Source organism: Aotus nancymaae, unplaced genomic scaffold (assembly GCF_030222135.1).
Source record: "Aotus nancymaae isolate 86718 unplaced genomic scaffold, 86718_ANA_hifiasm-v0.15.2.pri h1tg000122l, whole genome shotgun sequence".
Classification (NCBI taxonomy): Eukaryota; Metazoa; Chordata; class Mammalia; order Primates; family Aotidae; genus Aotus; species Aotus nancymaae.
Window position 1 is genome coordinate 1,813,458 of NW_026988537.1, and position 19,844 is coordinate 1,833,301.

Below are 19,844 nucleotides of genomic sequence, written 5' to 3' on the forward strand. Positions count from 1 at the left end.
GTAGCTGGAATTACAGGCAAGGCCATGATGCCTGGCTAATTTTTTTTTTTAATTATTTTTTGAAGAGATATTCTTGCTGTGTTACCCAGACTGGTCTTGAACTCCTGGACTCAAGCAATCCTCCCACCTTAGGCGTGAGCCACTGTGCCTGGCTGTTTGTTGTATTTTAACTTAAAAACTTTCTACTTTATATTGTGGTGATCAAAACCATTCTTTGCTTTCCAGCCTTCTTCTCTCATGTTTCTGGAGTTGTTTGATCACTAATGATGTGACCACTAAAGAAAGGCTGAATGACTTTTTTCCCCCACTCCAAAGAGACAGGGTCTTGCTCTGTCACCCAGGCTAGAGTGTTGTGGCACTATCATAGCTCACTGTAACTTTGAACTTTTGGGCCCAAGCTGGCCTCCCATTTCAGCCTCCCCAGTAGCTAGAACTACAGGCATGTGCCACCATGACCTAATGTAAAAAAAAAAATTTGTTTGTTATCCTCCCACCTGGGCCTCCTAAAGTGCTGGGATGATAGGCATGAGCTACCGCCAGGTCACAGATGTTACAAAGAAGAGAATTTGTTTCACTTGCAGCTAAACTTGTATTATATTTTACCTTTATGGTGCCTTTTAAAAGCTGATACCTGTTTTTTAAAGTTGGCTTTTATTTGGGATCAATTTATTTCAAAGTATGGTACAACCTTAATCAAATATACTTAACACAATTACAGGCTTCTCTTAAGTTTTCCACTTGTACAGTTCTATTTTTGAGTTTTAAATCAACATTAACTATTAAACATTATATCCATATATACAGTTTTTGTCAGTTAAAGATAAATTTAAAACTTTAAAAAATGACATATAAATAAATTTTATAATTTGTAACTTAACCTTCAGTAACTGAAAAATGAAATTTGACTGGTCACCAACTCTAAAAATACCTTTAGGGGAGAGAGCTAATACATACATAGAGTCCAGGGTGTTATCCAGTAGAATTACAGCATGCATGATTTTGAGTATTGGAGAAAATAAGAATGACATTTAGTTTTTAAAAACAGTCTGAGGCCAGGCACAGTGGCTCATACCTGTAATCCCAGCACTGTGGTAGGCCGAGGCAGGCAGATTGCCTGAGATCAGGAGTTTGAGATCAGCTTGGCCAATATAGTGAAAATGTCCTGGGTTACAGAGTGAGACCCCATTTCAAAAAAATAAAATAAGAAAGAAAAAGAAACACAGTCTGACACGGGTCTTAGATATCAATTTTTTAGATGAAGTAATTTTTCTTTGGGAGTCCTCAAAGAGCTTGAGAAGTGATAAATAGAAAATGAATTATTTCTGAGAACTAGAGGTGGAAGAGATAACAAGAAGAAAAAAGCCAGTAAGACCATGTTAGTAAGGTAGGAAGGACTTGATATAAATTAGATAAAGGATAATGCATTATTTAAAGCATAGGTCTTCAAAGAAGAGCACACAGATGATCCACTGACATGAGGAGAAAAGAGCTTAGAACTTCTGTTTACATTAAATAAAAAATAAGAAACGGGACACTTTACTAGTGTTTAAAATGTGAGTTGTTTCTGGTGTCTTGTTTTGGATGTAAAAAGTTTCATATAAAGAAACCACGGATTGGGCTGGGTGCGGTGGCTCATGCTTATAGTTCCAGTGCTTTGGGAGGCCCAGGTGGGAGAATTGCTTGAGGCCAGGAGTTCAAGACCAGACTGAGCAACAAAGCAAGACCCCATCTTTACACTCTCTCTCTATGTATATATGTATGTGTGTGTGTGTGTGTGTGTGTGTGTGTGTGTGTGTGTGTGTATTTGAACTGGGGTCTCGCCCTGTCACCAGGCTGGAGTGCAGTGGTGCGATCTGGGCTCACTGCAACCTCTGCCTCCTGGTTCAAGTGATTCCCCTGCCTCAGCCTCCCAAGTAGCTGGCACATGCCACCATGCCTGGCTAATTTGTTTGTATTTTTAGTAGAGACGGGATTTCACCATGTTGGCCAGGATGGTCTTGACCTCTTGACCTCGTGATCCACCGTCTTGGCCTCCCAACGTGCTGGGATTACAGGCGTGAGCCCCCGTGCCTGGCCTACAAAATATTTTAAAAAATTAGTCAAGCATGTTGGTGCATGCCTGTAGTCCTAGTTACTTGGGAAGCTGAGGCTGGAGGATGGCTTAAGCCCAGGAGTTTGACGCTACAGTGAGCTATGATGGTGCCACTGCATTCCTAGGTGAAAGATCCAGACCCTATCTCTTTAAAAACTAAAAAATAAAAAGGAAACCATGGATTAAATATAATACTTTAATGTGAACATAGGCAAATGATAAGAAATGGCCAGGCCGATGCTTCATAATATATTTGAGAAAAAACAAACAATGTTTATTAACAAAGAAAATATAGTGTCTATATAATCATATGGACTAGAGGTGACCTTCTAAGAAGTTATTGAGGAGGTTATTTGAAATATGACCACTGATCTGTTACTGTTAGTAGTGAGGCTTGTCCTGAGTGTATTTTGTGCTTATTATATTAGATAATAATATGAAGCCATCATAATTAGCAAGAGTTTAAAAAATAAGAATCCAGACTATGGCTTTTGCAATTTTTTTTTTTTTTTTTTGAGACTGAGTCTCCCTGTGTTGCCCAGGCTGGAGTGCAGTGGCACACTCATGGCTTACTGCTGCCTCTACCTGCTGAGCTTCAGTGATCCTTCCAGCTCAGCTTCTCAAGTAGTTGGGACTATAGGCGGGTATCACCATGCCCAGCTAATTTTTGTATATTTAGTAGAGATGGGGTTTTGCCATGTTGCCCAGGCTAGTCTCAAACCCCTGAGCTCAACCAATCCCCCTGCCTTGGCCTCCCAAAGTGCAGGGATTATAGGTGTGAGCCACCACGACCCACTGGCTTCTGCAATTTTTTAGTGATGTTAAAAGTCAAGACTATGCCAAATTTTACTCAGTTGATTGATGTTTGGAAGCCTCTTTTTAAAAATTGTAGTAAAATATAGATAACCTAAAATCTACAATTTAAAGTGTATAGTTCACTGGTGTTAAGTACATTCACACTGTTGTACAGCCATCACCATCATCCATCTCTAGAGCTTTTTCATCATCCCGAACTGAAACTCTGTACCCATTAAACATAATAAAATATAATTCCTCATTTTATTATAATTAATTAATTAATTCCATATGTAATTCTATAATTAATTCCATAATTAAAAATAATTCCTCATTTCCTCCCCCATCCCCTGGTAACCACTGTTCTACTTCCTTCATTATGCCAGTTGAAACATGCCAGTCATCAATGATCACAATTATATGATTTCATTTGTATGAAGTGTCTAGAATAGGTAAATCTGTTGATACAGAAAGATCAGTAGTTTCCTAAGGCTGGTGTTGGAGAGGGGGAAGTAGGGAGTGACTCCTAATGAGCACCAACTTTTCTTCCGGGGTAAGGAAAAGTCAGAGTAAAATGAGTAAAATGGTTTTAGAGGGTAAGGGGAATACATAGGTGAACCACAGGAAATTTATTTTTGGTGGAGACATGAAGATTTTTTTTACTGTGTAAAATATACATAATGTAAAATTTGCCATCTTAACCATTTTTAAATGTATAGTTTAGTGGCATTAAGTGCATTTATATTGTTGTACCGCCATCACCACCATAAATCTCCAGAATGATCTTCATCTTAACTTCTTATTCTTTCCTACCCCTATTCCCTCTCAACTACCGTTCTACTTCCTTCTTTTTGATTTTGACTATTCTCAGTACCTCATATAGGTGGAATCATATAGTATTTGTCCTTTTCTGACTGTCTTATTTTACTTAGCATCATGTCCTGAATATTTATCCATGTTTTGTACCATGGCCAGAATTTTCTTCCTTTTTAAGGCTGAGTGATATTCACTGTCTTTATATACCACATTTCTTTATCATTTATCTGTTGATGGACAAGTGGGTTGCTTTCATAATGCTGCTATGAATATGTGTTACTGGAAAGTCTCTTGAAATTTCGAACGTAGTGGTGAAAAGCAGCACACTATTAGAAGTAAACTTGCTAAAAGGAAAAATTGTTTCTTCTGACACCAAATGTGTGAGTTTTTTTCCACTTGAACAACCAGTTCTTCAACTCTCTGGACACTATAACTAGATGTCTTACAGTTCAATTTTGTCACTATCTATCTGGAGTTAGTATAGACCCTACAGTTGAAGGATTCAGTTCCATAATACTGCTGAGACTTCAAGCTTCAGTTGCAGGTCCTGGACTTCTGGTACTACTTGATTGACTTGGTTACAAATCAGGGGTTCCCATGACCCCCTTCTCAGGCTTGATAATTTGCTGTAATGGCTTACAGAACTCAGGGAAACACTTTATTTACTGTTGCTGGTTTATTACAAAGGATATTGTAAAGGTCACAGATGAACAGCTAGATTAAGAGGTACCTAGGGTAAACTTTGGAAGGGCCCAGGGTGCAGGATTTTCTGTTCCTGTGGAGTTGAGATGCACTGCAAGTGGATATGTTCACCTACCCAAAAGGCTTCCAGACTCATGGTTTAGGGTTTTTACAGAGGCGCCATTACATAGGTATGATTGATTAAATCATTAGTTATTGTTAATTAAATTCAATTTCCATCCCTTCTCCCTTCCCAGGAGGCTGGGGGTGGGGAGAGCTGAAAGATTCAACCCTCAATCTCATGGTTGGTTCCTCTAGCAACCAGCCCCTATCCTTCAAAGTCACCTCATCAGTTTAAATTTAGGTATGATTGAAAAGGAGTTATTATGAATAACAAAAGATGCTCCTCCTACCCTATGACTCAGAGGATTCCAAGGGTTTCAGAAGCTCTGTGTCAGGAACCAGGGGTGGAGAGCAAATGCATATATTTCTTATTATGTAGCTGTATTAGTCTGTTTGCATGCTGCTAATAAAGACATACCCAAGACTGGGTAATTTATAAAGGAAAGAGGTTTAATTGACTCATAGTTCCACATGGCTGGAGAGGTCTCACAATACTGGCGGAAGGTGAATGAGGAGCAAAGTTACGTCCTACATGACAGCAGGCAAGAGAGCATGTGCAGGGGAACTCCCCTTTATAAAACCATCAGATCTTGTGAGACTTATTCACTGTCACAAGAACAGCATGGGAAAAACCTGCCCTCATGATTAAATTACCTCCCATGAGGTCCTTCCCATGACACGTGGGGATTATTACAATTTGAGGTGAGATTTGGGTGGGGACACAGAGCCAAACCATACCAGTCAGTAGCACTAGCTCTTCTGTGGTTTAAATAGTGATATTATATGTGTAAAACATGGCAACAAAGTAAATTATCTTAGCAAATACTGTTAGAAGGCCACATAGAAAAATAGAAATTTTTTTAGGAAAGATTTCACATGGAGAGTTTGTTGTACAGTTTGATTAAAATACAGATGTTTCCAGCGTTTCTCAGCTTATAATGTCTAGATTATGTTTCAATAATGAATAATGTTTCAGTAAAGCAGTTACATTGAAAACTGCCATTTTGTTACCCACTAAAGGAAAGATGTGTTGAAAAAGATTTGTTCTCAACAGTAAATGTATTAACCACTGATAAAGTAGTGTGTTGGCTAGAATTTCAAAAAGGAAATTGGAATAAGGTTGCATTTATAGGTACGCAAAGAAAACCAAAGCAGGAAGTCCACAGAGTATTAAGTTATATTTTTATTATGGTTAGTTTTATAAAAATAATATCTTTAAGACTGTTTACAGTGTTTCCAAATGAAACAGGGAGAGACCATTGACAAATCTTTGTTTCATACAGGTTTACTATTTATCTCCTGGCTGTTTCAAATTTGTTGATGTTTTTCTTTAATTAGTGACTGACAGTAGTATGCTTACCTACCAGGTGTTTTTGGGAAAATTTAAGATAAAAGAGTTTTAATGGTGACTGAATAGCTGCTTATCCATCCCTTCAAGATAAAAGAGAAGTTTTAATGGTGACTGAATAGCTGCTTTTCCAAAGAAATTTGAGCTATACAGAAAGCATATTGATGATGAATATTTGGAAATGTATTCATTATATAATTTTGTTGCTGAAAATGATTTATTTCACTTGGAAATATTGTGTCTGTACACTTAAAACTATTGGAAAAAGAAATTTTTTACTTGTAAAGTCAGTGTTTTAGTCAGAGTTCTCCAGCGACAGATAATCAACAGGAGATATATATATGTACACACACACACACACACACACACACACACACACACACATATAGAGGAATTTCTTTTAAGGAATTGGCTCATGTGATTGTGGAAGCTTGGGGTCTGCAGGGTAGGCCCAGGGAACGGTTGTAGTTTCAGACCAAAGTCAGTATTCTGGCAGAATTCTTTCTTGCTGGGGGAAGGTCAGTCTATTCAATGAAAGCCTTCAACTGATTAGATGAGACCCACCCACCCATTTTTGGAGCATAATCTGCCTTACTTAAAATTCACCTATTTAAATATTAATTTTTTCCTTCCCTCTTAATCTATCTCCTTACCCCTACTTCCTTCTCCTCATTTTCCTTCCTTTGCTGTGGACAGAATTTCACTCTGTCAACCAGGCTGGAGTGCAGTGACACAGTCACAGCTCACTGTAACTGGAATTCCTGGACTCAAGGGATCTTCCTGCCTCTGCCTTTCACCTGGCTAATTTTATTTATCTATTTACTTTATTAATATTTATTTTTGAGACAGGGTCTTTCTCTCTTGCCCAGGCTGAAGTCCAGTGATCACTGCTCACTGCAGTCATGACCTCCTGGGCTCAAACGATCCTTCCATCTCAAGTCTCCCAAGTAGCTGGAACTATAAGCACATGCTAACATGCCTGGCTAATTTTTAAAATTTTTTTGTAGAGACTGGGTCTTACTATGTCGCTAATGCTGGTCTTCAACTCTTGAGCTGGAGAGATTCTCCTGCCTCAGCTTCCCATAGTGCTGGGATTACAGATGTGAGCTACCTAGCCTTTTTCACGTTTTGTAGAGACAGGGTCTTGCTATGTTGCCCAGGCTGATCGCAAACTCCTGGCCTCAAGTGAGTCTCCCATCCAAGTCTTCCCAAGTGCTCGGATTATAGTCATGAGCCACTGTACCTGGATTCAATGTTAATTTCATCTAAAAAACACCTTCACAGAGACATCCAGAATAATGTTTGACCAAGTAAATAGCTGGGCATAGTGGCACAGCCCAGATGACACATACAGTTAATCGTCACAATTAGTTTCAGTGGGGTTTGAAATTATTATTATTTTTTTTGAGACAGAGTCTCACTCTGTTGCTAGGCTGGAGTGCAGTGGAGCAGTCTCGGTGCACTGCAACCTCTGCCTCCTGGGTTCAAGTGATTCTCCTGCCTCAGCCTCCTGAGTAGCTGGGACCACAGGCGCACACCACTACGCCTGGCTAATTTCTGTGTTTTTAATGGAGACAGGTTTTCACCATGTTGACCAGGCTGACCTCAAGTGATCCGCCCACCTCGGCATCCCAAAGTGCTGGGATTACAGGTGTGAGCTCGGCCATAATATTTTAAAAGTCATTGCTCAAAGGCTTTTGTTTGTCAGATATGAAAAAAAAAAATTAATGTTCATTTAATTTTCATTTCTTTTTAAAATTTCTATTGTGAATTTCATAACTACATAATTCAATAGTATATCATTTAATATGTAAATAACTGCATATAATGGTATTTGTTCAGGTGTTTTACTGAAGGGTTTGGAATTCAAAATTTGGAGACAATCTAGAGGATAAAGAAGTGTCATATAAAATTTAGTGAAGTAGCTTGTGGGAAGAGAAGCCTTTGAAGCAATTTGGAAAAATAAAGGAAGATTGTTTCAGCTTTGAAGTGGCTTTTTTTTGGAATTGTTTTTCATTGAGTGTGTTCCAGTTTGATGAGAACTCTAATTTATGATAGTTCATATTATATAGATTGAGTTTATTGAGCAGTACATTTTCTTGCCATATTCAAATATATTTTGAAAAACAGATGATAATCAGAAAGTTTCTTGGAAGAATAAGAGTAGCTACTTGCTTTTAGGAGTAGGTATTTTGTTTTTTTTTTTATGATTTAAGGTGGAGAAAGAGATAAAAGGCAAAGGGAAATAATTCATTTGTAAATAATGTGACTAAACCACAAGTGATTTTAAAACAAGCTGTAGGCCGGGCGCGGTGGCTCAAGCCTGTAATCCCAGCACTTTGGGAGGCCGAGGCGGGTGGATCACGAGGTCGAGAGATCGAGACCAACCTGGTCAACATTGTGAAACCCCGTCTCTATTAATACAAAAAAATTAGCTGGGCACGGTGGCACGTGCCTGTAATCCCAGCTACTCAGGAGGCTGAGGCAGGAGAATTGCCTGAACCCAGGAGGCGGAGGTTGCGGTGAGCCGAGATCGCGCCATTGCACTCCAGCCTGGGTAACAAGAGCGAGACTCCGTCTCAAAAAAAAAAAAACAAAAAAAAAACAAGCTGTAAATATGGAAAGAGATGATACTTGAATATTTTTTCAGCATTGCAGACTTGATATTTGAGAAGGAGACAGCACCAAGTTTATTAGTCAGTTTGGAGCTTGTTCTTAAAGCAAGGGAGATGGTGGTTACTCTGGCAGGACTTTGAGGACTGAAAGAGCCCTGTAGGACATTGGTACTCTGTTATATGTCATTATCATGTTTCCTGCATTGCTGAACATTTTTAATAACATCTCCACAATCCTGTTAGGTGGGTGATGGGACTTCCATTTTAAGATGGGAAAACGTTCAGGGAGTCTTGTTAGCTTGCCCAGTTTGAAACATCTTGGAAATGACAGATCCCAGAATTTGAACTCAGGTATATTTGATTTTGTCCAGCTAAATATTTCTTCATTGAGTACCTGCTATGGTGCCAAGCATGGTGCTTAGGCTGTGGGGGTTCAGAGTTGAATAATGCATGATTCTGGCCTTCAGTATAGTGTGGCAAATGAATAAGATAGTAATTTTAGGGATCCTTGGGGACCTAGAGAAAGACCACTTATTTCAGTTTGAGAGTTTAGGACCATTTTCTGGTAGACATAATACCTGAACTGAATCTCAAAGGCCATGGTGGGGGGGTTCAGGGAAGAATTGACTGCAAAAAGTTGACAGGGGAGGGTGTTGCAACTAGGAGAGCCATGTGTGTAAAGGCATTCAGGCATAAAGTAGCATGATTTAAGCTTAGGGACCTATTTCCAGGTCTTAAAGGGTGAAGTAGGTGGGACTAGTAGAAGAGCCTAGGTTTTTCCTTTTATACCTCATTGCTTCACTGTACAGATATCAGAAGCTGATTAAAATATATGCGGATAAAATTTTAGACTTTTAAAATGCATTTTTATCTTCCCTTTCTAGGATCAGTTCGACAGCTTAGACAAGCATACACAATGGGGAATTGACTTCTTAGAAAGATATGCCAAATTTGTTAAAGAGAGAATAGAGATTGAACAGAACTACGCGAAACAATTGAGGTAAGTTAATTTTTATTCCAGTTTTTAGAAATGAAATTACATGTTTAAACAGTTGAATATTAGATGAATGTGATATTCCAGAGGTTAATATGTTTTTCATCAGAAATAGATTGAATTAGTAACTGGTTTGTTTTCATGATTAATTAAGTCATTGGCTAGTACAGTACCAAAAGGAATATTGACTAGCCAGATCACAAGTAGTTTTCGTTCCAGAAAGAAACTTAAAAATCTGAAAACTGGGCCGGGCGCGGCGGCTCATGCCTGTAGTCCCAGCACTTTGGGAGGTCGTTGCGGGTGGAATCATGAGGTCAGGCGATTGAGACCATCCTGGCCAACATGGCGACACTCCATCTCTACTAAAAATACAAGAACTAGCTGGGCATGGTGGTGCACGCCTGTAGTCCCAGCTATTTGGGAAGCTGAGGCAGGAGAATCGCTTGAACCCAGGAGGCGGAGGTTGCAGTCAGCTGAGATTGTGCCACTGCACTCCAGTCTGGGAGACAAAGCAAGACTCCATCTTAAAAAAAAAAAAAAAAAAAACTCTGAAAACTGGGGAGCAGAATGCTAGGAAAAAGAAATATCTGGGTGTTACTCTGTGTTTTATACTTTTATTCCTCTGTAACTTATTGCTTTAGTCATCTTTTCAAAGTATTGAACGTTTCTTCAGAATTTCTCTTGTTTTCAGAGTTTGTAAGACTTGGAAATTGAGTGTGTACTGAGCTGAATTTCTTTCTGTCAGTATTCAGATACATATTACGAATGAATGTGATTTTAGAATATGTGTTGGAAGGTAAAAGTTTTAAAGAAAAGAATTTTAGTCTTAAAGCTGATGAACTTTGTTGACAAGTAGTTGCTGGAACTTATTCAGTAAAAATGGTGCTTGAAGTCTGAAGACTAGACACCAGTATAAGGTTCTAGCTATAGGGTTTAGGACAAAAAAGTGTCCTGAAGTGACAGAAAAATCCAACCTAAACAGGCATACACGACTACAAAGTCCAGACATATTTTGATTCAGGGGTCTAATAATCTTCAGGCCCCGTTTCGTGGCCGTGCTCCCTTTTGTTCTCTTTGTTCTCAGGTTCCATTTGTACCATCCTCTCTATTCCTTTGGCTCTAGGTTTCACATCTTCATATCCCCATATCCCGGAGAAAAATGATGGTCTTCTCTATTGTACCTTCAGGGAGAAAGGAAGGGAGAGAAAGAGGTAGTGGAGGAATGGAAGAAGGGAAAGGGGGATGGAAGTAAGGGAAAATGCAAGCTTGCACCAAGCTTCTTTTCTCCAGAAATCCTAGCAGTATTTTGTCATAGTGACTCTGGTTAGGTTAAATGTTTATCCTGAACAATTAACTAAGATTGACTTACAGCTAGTGATGGGGGGAGGATAATGACTCAAAATTAAGTTAAACTAGTGGTCCCAGAAGGAAGGGGAAGATATTTGAGTGCCTCATGTATCCACTATAATAATGCATGTAACCAACTGACTGGATGTAGGGATGGAATAGACTAGAGTAATAGCTTGCTTATAATTTTGTAATGAGAAACATACTACAAAAATATTATTACTAAATAGTGGCATTATGCTAATTTCCTAATCCATTTTCCTCTTGTTCTTTTAAACAAGGTATTTTCCACATGAGAATATGAAGAGGGAGCCTATTAGTATATTAATAATCATATTGATGATACTTCATCTATCCAAAAGTTAATAATCTGGGAACCTTACCTCTGTAGAATCTAGAAGAGCATGAAATGGTCTTTGAGAGATTAAAATAGCAGCTAACAGATCTATTCATTGTGGACAATTAAAAATTTCATTTAAACTTTTAATTTAATCTCAATGTTGGCACATTTAATTCTCAGATTTCTATTGGAAAATTCTCAGTTTTTCCAAAGAAATGAGAAAAAATGCTATAGGTAATACAGTGATGGCAGTGTGAAGGGACAAACAATAAAGAAAAAGGTTTAAAAATTAGAAAAATACATGACATTTAATGCAGGAGTGTCTTAGTTCATTTTGTGTTGCCATAACAGAATGCCTGAGACTGGGTAATTTATAAAGAAAAGAAGTTTATTTAATTAATGTTTGTACAGGCTGATAAGTTCAACGGCATGGCCTGGACTTCTGGCACAGGCTTTTGTTGGGTCAAAGGGAAGTGTGACTGTGTGAAGAGAGAAAGAAACCTGAGGGGAACACTGGCTTTATAAAAACCCACTCTCAAAAAGTGATCCAGTCTTATCAGCGTGAGAATACAACTCACTACCAAAAGAATGACAGCAACCCACTGGCCATGAGGGCAAATCCCTCATGACCCAGGCACCTCCCATTAGGCCCTGTCTCACAACACCACCACTTTGGAGATCAAATTTCAACATGAGTTTTGGTTGGGGTCAAACAAATCATATCCAAACCATAGTGAGACGTGAATCTACTTCTAAGGCCCCAAGAGAATCACTGTATTATAGGCAGAGTGAAAAAATAAATATTGGTAAGAATCATTCTGGGCCCTCAAGAAAAGAATTAATCAGATTATTTTAAAGAAGGCAGAGGATTTAACAGTGTATCTCAAAATGTTTAAAAAGTCTAATCTGTTCTTTAATCTGGCATTTTCATTTCTAAATTTTCCTGCAGAAAAACACAAGTGTGCAAAAATGTATGCACAAAACTCTTCAATGCAGAAAAAAAAAAGTTTCTGGTGTAAAAGTGCCTGGCAGTAGAAGAATGAATAAAAAGACTGATAGATAAAGTTTTAAAAAAATCAGGCATACCAGCATTTTAAAACTTAAAAGCTTTATCAGGTTGAATGATGAATGTACAGTAAGAACTGAATGTGCAGTAGCATCATTATATTGCTTACTTGTGTTTATATATACAGTTATTTATAAAATTTAGATGTATTCTGAAGAGGTCTAGAAGATTATGCCCCAGATTGTATTACAATGGTTACCCTTGTGGAATGAGAGTAGGGAATAAGGGAAGGAACTTTTTATTTCATGCACTTTTGAATTGTAGTCTTTTAAATGATTGTGTATTACTTTTGTAATTTAAAACACTTGTTATTAAGCAAAGAAGAGGGTATGCTTCAAAAGAGATTCCTATCACAAATTATAACATAAAAATTGGCGGCGCAGTGGCTCACGCCTGTAATCCCAGCACTTTGGGAGGCCTAGGCAGGTGGATCACCTGAGATTGGGAGTTTGAGACCAGCCTTACCAACATGGTGAAACCCCATCTCTACTAAAAATACAAAAAAAGAATTTATCTGGGTATAGTGGCTGGCGCATGCCTGTAATCCCAGCTACTCGGGTGACTGAGGCAGGAGAATTACTTGAACCCCGGAGGCAGAGGTTGCAGTGAGTAGAGATAACGCCATTGCACTCCAGCCTGGGCAACAAGAGTGAAACTCCATCTTAAATAAATAACTAAATAAATATTGATAATTTATAAGATAAAACTTCAGCAATCTGGAATATTTAACTGTCCAGGACAACTCACACCTCAAAGGTTTTGGGATGGCTAGGGTTTTGCTAGAATAATGGGACTCATCTAATCAAAAGACAGATTTATTTGCCTTCTGTCTGTTCTGAGATTGATAGTAACAATTACAATTTTCACTTACCTGCAAAAAAGGGATTTGAGCTTGAGTTCATTGAAGCAAGATTGGCTAGAACCCATAACTTTGTGATATGAAAAATAGAATTTTGTATTGAGAAAGTGGATTTTATTATGTACTGATGCTTTAGATAAGTGATTTCTATCTTTTAAGGAATGAAGGACACTTAAAGAATTTGGCATATTTCCATTCTGAGGAACATTCTTGATAGCAGTGATTTTCAACAAGGGCAGAATTATTGGAGTGTTCATGTGTGAGGAATAATGAAGAGTTGAGAGAAGGCATGTTTAATTTGAAATGATCTACATTGAGATTTGCTGCTTTGGATGACTACTTAGTAAATAATTGGATTATCAGCTGCTGTTTTTAGAATGTGTTTTGTCCAAAGGGAAGAGGTTTGCCTTGTTTGTTTCCTCCTCTTTAATGGGAAAAATTCTTTTGGTTAACTCCCCTTATTTTTGCTACTGCAGAGGATAATTTCTTTCATGGTGAGGCAGCACTTTTTTTTCTCTTAAATCATAACTTTTATATTAGTCCATTCTCATGCTGCTAATAAAGACATACCTGAGACTGGGTAATTTATAAGGGAAAGAGGTTTAATTGACTCACAGTTCAGCATGGCTGGGAAGGCCTCAGGAAATTTATAATCATGGTGGAAGGAGAAGAATAATTACTCAGCGAAGGGAGAATCCCTTTATAAAACCATCAGATCTCCTGAGAACTCACTTACTGTTGCAAGAACAGGATGGGGGAAACTGCTTCTGTGATTCAGTTATCTCCACCTGGTCCCTTCCATGACACATGGGGATTATGGGAACTATAATGCAAGGTGAGATTTTGGGTGTGGACACAGTCAGATCATAGCAACTATATTTATGATATTAAACAATTTTGTTTAAAATACATTGCAAGAATAAGATTTCTTAGTCTTTGGTACTTCCAGATTTTCTTCTTTTCTCTCTTTACTTTTCTGTTCTTGTGTTTTGATGGTGTTGATTTAAATTTATTCTGGTGTTTGATATTGATTGACTTTTGGTTTGGGTTTGAGGATGGGAATAAATAGAAAATAAAGCATCTAATTACATTCAGAGACATAGTTATATACAATTGAATCATGTTCACTTTGATTGATGGAAGCTGATTACTTCAAATCACTTGGTAGAATGGTTTTTGTTTGCAAAGATAAATGCAACTGAAATCAATCATTTTTTTAAATAAACTATTGTATTTATATAACAGATTAAGATTTCTAAGTAAATAAAGGAGTCCTATATAATATGTATCATTTTAGTTTATTCTAGTAAAAGTAATTGTACTAAGTTCTAGCATAGAGATAGTGCTGTATGAAATTATATTCCTCAGCCTCCACCTCACAGCATACATACATTTTTGGGTTCAAATATGGCAGTATGGCATAGTAGAAGAGAATTAGGCTGGAAGACAGGAAGCCCACAGACTATTCTTATTTTGGCCAAAGCAGTAATCTCTGAATTCCTTTTGATCAGAGATTATATTATGTGCATTTCTGTACTCCATATGAAGCCTACCTGGTACCTGTGGAACTGGGTGATTAAGTTGAATGAATAAATAATTGAATAATCTGTGTTTCTGTTTAGTTTAGAAATTAGAATCTCTGACCACATGCTGAACCTTTGACCACATAACAGCTTTCTATTAATACTGGAGTTTGGTGTCATGTACATCATTGTGATGTGGTTGTTAAGTTCGTGTCATGTACATCATTGTGTTTACTAAGAGCAGTCCTAAATATTTCGGGTAGGCTTAGATACAGAGCAATCCAAATATAACTAGTGTGTAAGAAGTGTCTTTTGCCTTCTGCCATGATTCTGCGGCTTCCACAGCTGTGGGGAACTGTAATTTCAATTAAACTTCTTTTTCTTCCCAGTCTGGGGTATGTCTTTATCAGCAGCATGAAAATGGACTAATGCATAGTCTCTGTCTCATTTTACTTTCCTCATACCTCCTTATCAGAATTCTATTTCTATGTCACTCTATTTCGTCACTCTATTTTGTCTGTCCGAAAGATTTTACATTCTCACCAGCTATGCACAGAGTTTCCAATTAGTCCACATCCTTGCTGTTTTGCAAGCAGCCAGCCTAATCGGTGTGAGTTTTTATCTCTCTGTGGTTCTGACTTGCATTTCCCTGATGATTAGTGATCTTTTCATATGTTTATTTTCCATTTATGTTCTTTGGAGAAATGTCTCTTCAAGTCAGTTTTTTAAATTGAACTACTCGGTTTTTGTTGTGGAGTTTTAGGAATTCTTTATGTATTCTGAATATTAACCCCTTGCCATATATGTGATTTGCAAATCTCCCCCATTCTACAGATTGCCTTTTCACTCTCTCTATTGTGTCCTTCTTTACACTGAAGTTTTAAATTTTGATGTAGTTTATTTATTTTTAGTATTTTTGCTTGCCTTTGGTATCTTATCCAAGAAATCATTGCAAAATCCAGTGTCACAGAGCTTTGCTCCTGTGTTTTATTCTTACAGTTCATAGTTTTAGGTCTTTGATACATCTTGAATTAATATTTGTATGTATTATAAGGGTCTAGCTTCATTCTTTTGCAATGGATGCCTTTTATGTTTAATCTTTTACTGTATGAGAGAAGATTCTTGGCTTTGATAGAAACTCCAGCTTGAGCTAATTTAAGTCCAGTGAGAAATTTATTTACAATATACATTTATTGATTTATTGATTTTAATTTTTTATTGAGTTCAAGAAGTAGAATAGTCAAATTGCTGTAAGGCTTAGACTACAGCCAGGTCACAGAAAAAAATGAAGACAGTATCTGAAACACAGCCAAAGCCCTTTGTCTTTTTTTCTTCTTCTTTTGGTGGGTTGATGGCTTTGTTCTTTTAGCGCAGACTGGCTTTCTCCCCATGGCAGGAAAGACAGTCACCCACAGTTCCAGTTTTATGTCTTAGAGAGTCAGCTCCCATACTGGTCTCAAAGCTGTATCAGGTCCAAAGTCTTACAACTTTCAGAAAGGGATCTCGTTGGCCCAGCTATTTTGTTTTCTATCGTTGGGTCACTTAACTGAACCCACAAATTGGGCCATATGTGTTAATCTGGCAGCTCTTAAGTAGGTTAAGAAAAGGGGTACTAGTCATTAAGTCTCAGGTCACTAATACTGCCCTTTGCCAGAAGAAATAGTATGATTTATATTCCATTTTGTAAGTAAATAGGATATCGATCACCTGTTAAACAGTAATTAGAACTCAGCCTCTCAAATAATTGAAAGGTTGAAAATGTATAGAAGTGATTCTGAGTCTTTTAAGATTTTTGAAATAGTTTACATTCTGACACTTAGCTGCAAAATGTTTTAATAGAAGTGAACTAATGTTTTGAGAAAGTATTTGGAATATTTTGTAATTTTTACTGAAACTCAAAAGTCAGTATAAACGTGACAAAACTAGAATGGATAAAAAGATTAGAATCAACAACTTAAATATATATTAAGTAGGGTGATAGATTTACTGTCACATATATAACTACTATGTATACACTGCTATAATCTTTGGAGATGCCCACTAAATTTAGAAGCCTTGTCAGACAACTGAAGGAACAACATTAATTTCTTTTGTATCCAGGGTACATGAAACCAAAGTACATAGAAAAACATGGATGACACATATACACACACTCTCTCTCTTCCCAAAACGATGTACCAGCATATCTATGAAATCTATTCTAATTTCTCTAATATGTACTGTGTGTATCAAAAACTTTGTTTCAGTTAACTCCTGATTTATGACAACATACTAGAAACGTGTCTTATACATAAACTGCTATCATAATTGGTGGAGAATCTAGATTTAGAAGAGGGGAGAACAGAAAAAGAGCCTAGGGGAAGTGACATTAAGGGCATATTTCTTAAACTAGATGAATTGTCTAAAATATTTTTAGTTTAAGAACAACCTGAATGCTTTGCACTTATATATTTAAGATTTATTTGAGCTGGTAAGCATATTGTGTTAGAACTGCAAAGCAGGCATTAGTGGGACTTACTTAACCATTCATGCCTTGGTATGACTTTTTGCTGACTTTAGACTCAAATGAGATTAGCTATCTTGGAAGAATAAATTCTTATTGCATATTTTTATTATTAGATTTATTTATTTATTTATTTGTTTATTTTTGAGACGGAGTTTTGCTCTTCCTCCCAGGCTGGAATGAAGTGGTGTGATCTCGGCTCACTACAACCTCCGCTGCCTGAGTTCAAGTGATTCTACTGCCTCAGTCTCCTGAGTAGCTGGGATTATAGATGCCCCCCCACCACACCTAGCTAATTTTTGTATTTTTAGTAGAGATAGGGTTTCGCAGTGTTGGCCCGCCTGGTCTCGAACTCCTGACCTCAGGTGATTCACCAGCCTCAGCCTCCCAAAGTGCTAGGATTACAGGTGTGAGCCTCCACATGCAGCCTAATTTTATTTATTTTTTTTAATTATGAAAGCATTGTATGATTTTTTTTTTCGAGATAGACTCTTACTCTGTTGCCCAGGCTTGGAGTACAGTGGCGCAGTCTCAGCTCACTGCAACCTCCACCTCCCGGGCTCAAGTGATTCTCCTGCCTCAGCCTCCCAAGTAGCTGAGATTACAGATATGTGCCATCATGCCCAGCTAATTTTTGTATTTTTAGTAGAGATGGGGTTTCACCATGTTGGCCAGGGTGGTCTTGACCTCCTGACCTCAGATAATCTGCCCACCTCGGCCTCTCAAAGTGCTGGGATTACAAGCATGAGCCAGCATTATATGATCATTATAGCACATTTAAATTCAAGTCCTTTTCCAGTTCTTCTCCTGAGAAGTGAGTACTATTAATAATTTGGTGTGTTAGCCCAGGCAGTGGCTAATGCCCATGATCCCAGCACTTTGGGAGGTGTAGGCAGGTGGATTGCTTGAGTCTAGAAGTTCAAGACTAGCCTGGCCAACATGGCGAAACCCCATCTCTACTAAACATACAAAAAAATTAACCAGGAATGGTGACACGTGCCTGTAGTCCCAGCCACCGGGACTGAGATGGGAGGATTGCTTGAGCCAGGAGGCGGAGGTTGCAGTGAGCCAAGATTGTACCACTGTACTCTAGCCTAGGTGGCAGAGTGAGACCCTGTCTCAAAATAATAATAATTATTATTATTTCGTGTGTCTTCTTTCAGATCATATGTTTTCTTAGAAATTTGGATTTGATGGAATATGAGAAGAACGTCGTGGACAGTGCTGTAGTTTTTCAAGTTGCAGGGTTGGCTTGAATGGAGTCTCTAGTGACTTTTGTATGGTATCTGAGGGCTCTGGACATTGGGGTTTGGATGAGTCACCTATAGATGCGTGAGTTTTACATACAGGGAAGCAAGAGGAATTTATTTTTAAAATTGCTTAGGACTACCCTGTATGCTCAAAATACAGAGTTATCTGTCTTCTTCCTCTTCCCTCTTGCGTTACATGTGCTCTTCCTCCCAGAAGCTAGAGTTCAAATTACTGTTATTTATGTGATGTTTAAGCTATTAATGACTTCTCTGGTTAACCTCTGTAGGACTCATAATTCTTTCAAGTATCAGAAGCCTAACTCAGATTGGTTTAAACAAAGAAAGGAATTTACTGGCTTATTTGAGTGAAAAATTTAGGGATCCAAGTACTCAGAGAATTGTTAAGGATCTTTCTTCTTGGCTTCACTTTTCTCTGTTGGTTTAATTTCCCAGTAGGCTCTTTCCCCATGGCTGTAAGATTATGTCCTATCAGTTTAACAGCTTCAGCAGAAAGAGAGCATGCTTTGCTATGAATTACAACAGAAATTTTAGGATTGAGTTTCATTGGCCTAGATTAATGGACCTGGATCACATAAATATTCCTGAACCTTAATATGTGGTCACCCTGACCATAGGTTCATAGGCATGACAGTGGAGGAGCTGTATTTTAGGATATGTTAGGCTATAGTAGAATAACAAATTCCAAATCCCAGGGACTAAACGTAACTAAACACTTGTTTCTTACTCTGCAAAGTGCCACAAATTCAGACAGCCCATGTGGTAACTCAGGGATCCATACTGTTTTCATCTTCATCTCATTATTCAGCCTCTACAGTTGCTTCAGTAGAGAATGAGGGAGACCAGAAGGTTGTGCACAAGCTCTAAGTCCTTCAGCCTGTGCTTACACAGAGCTAATAGCCTATTATGCAAAATTGGCCACATGGTTCTACAGAACTGTTGGGGGGCTGGGAAGTGTGTGAAATAACATGGGTTTTTGATGAGCAGAAATGCATCTCCACAAGCTGTTATAAAAGAAGGGTAATGATGCATGTAGGTAAACTGTGTCCACTACAGACTGGGACCCTAAACAATGTTTAAAATGTTGATATAGGCCGGGCGCGGCGGCTCATGACTGTAATCCCAGCACTTTGGGAGGCTGAGGTGGATCATGAAGTCAGGAGTTCGAGACCATCCTGACCAACATAGTATAACCCTGTCTCTACTGAAAATGAAAAAATTAGCTGGGCTCAGTGGTGCGCGCTTGTAATCCCAGCTACTCAGGAGGCTGAGGCAGGAGAATCACTTGAACCTGAGAGGTGGAGGTTGCAGTGAGCCAAGATCGTGCCACTGCACTCCAGCCTGGGTGACAGAGTGAGACTGCATCTCGATCAATCAATCAATCAATAAATTAAAATGATATATAAAAATGTAGTCAAACTTTGAAACTACTCTTTGAAATGCTTTTTGCTTAAATTTGACTTGTTTTGTTTAA

General features: G+C 38.1%; 1 protein-coding gene across 3 annotated transcripts in view; it reads left to right on the forward strand.

Annotated features, from left to right (window-relative positions):
* Window positions 1–19,844, forward strand: part of FNBP1L (formin binding protein 1 like) — a 102,872-nt gene that overhangs the window by 43,724 nt on the left and 39,304 nt on the right. For all 3 annotated transcript variants that reach the window (XM_012439677.2, XM_012439678.2, XM_012439680.2), the window contains exon 2: window positions 9,355–9,470. In XM_012439677.2, coding sequence (XP_012295100.1) covers window positions 9,355–9,470 — 116 coding nt within the window. The remainder of the gene's footprint in view (window positions 1–9,354; window positions 9,471–19,844) is intronic.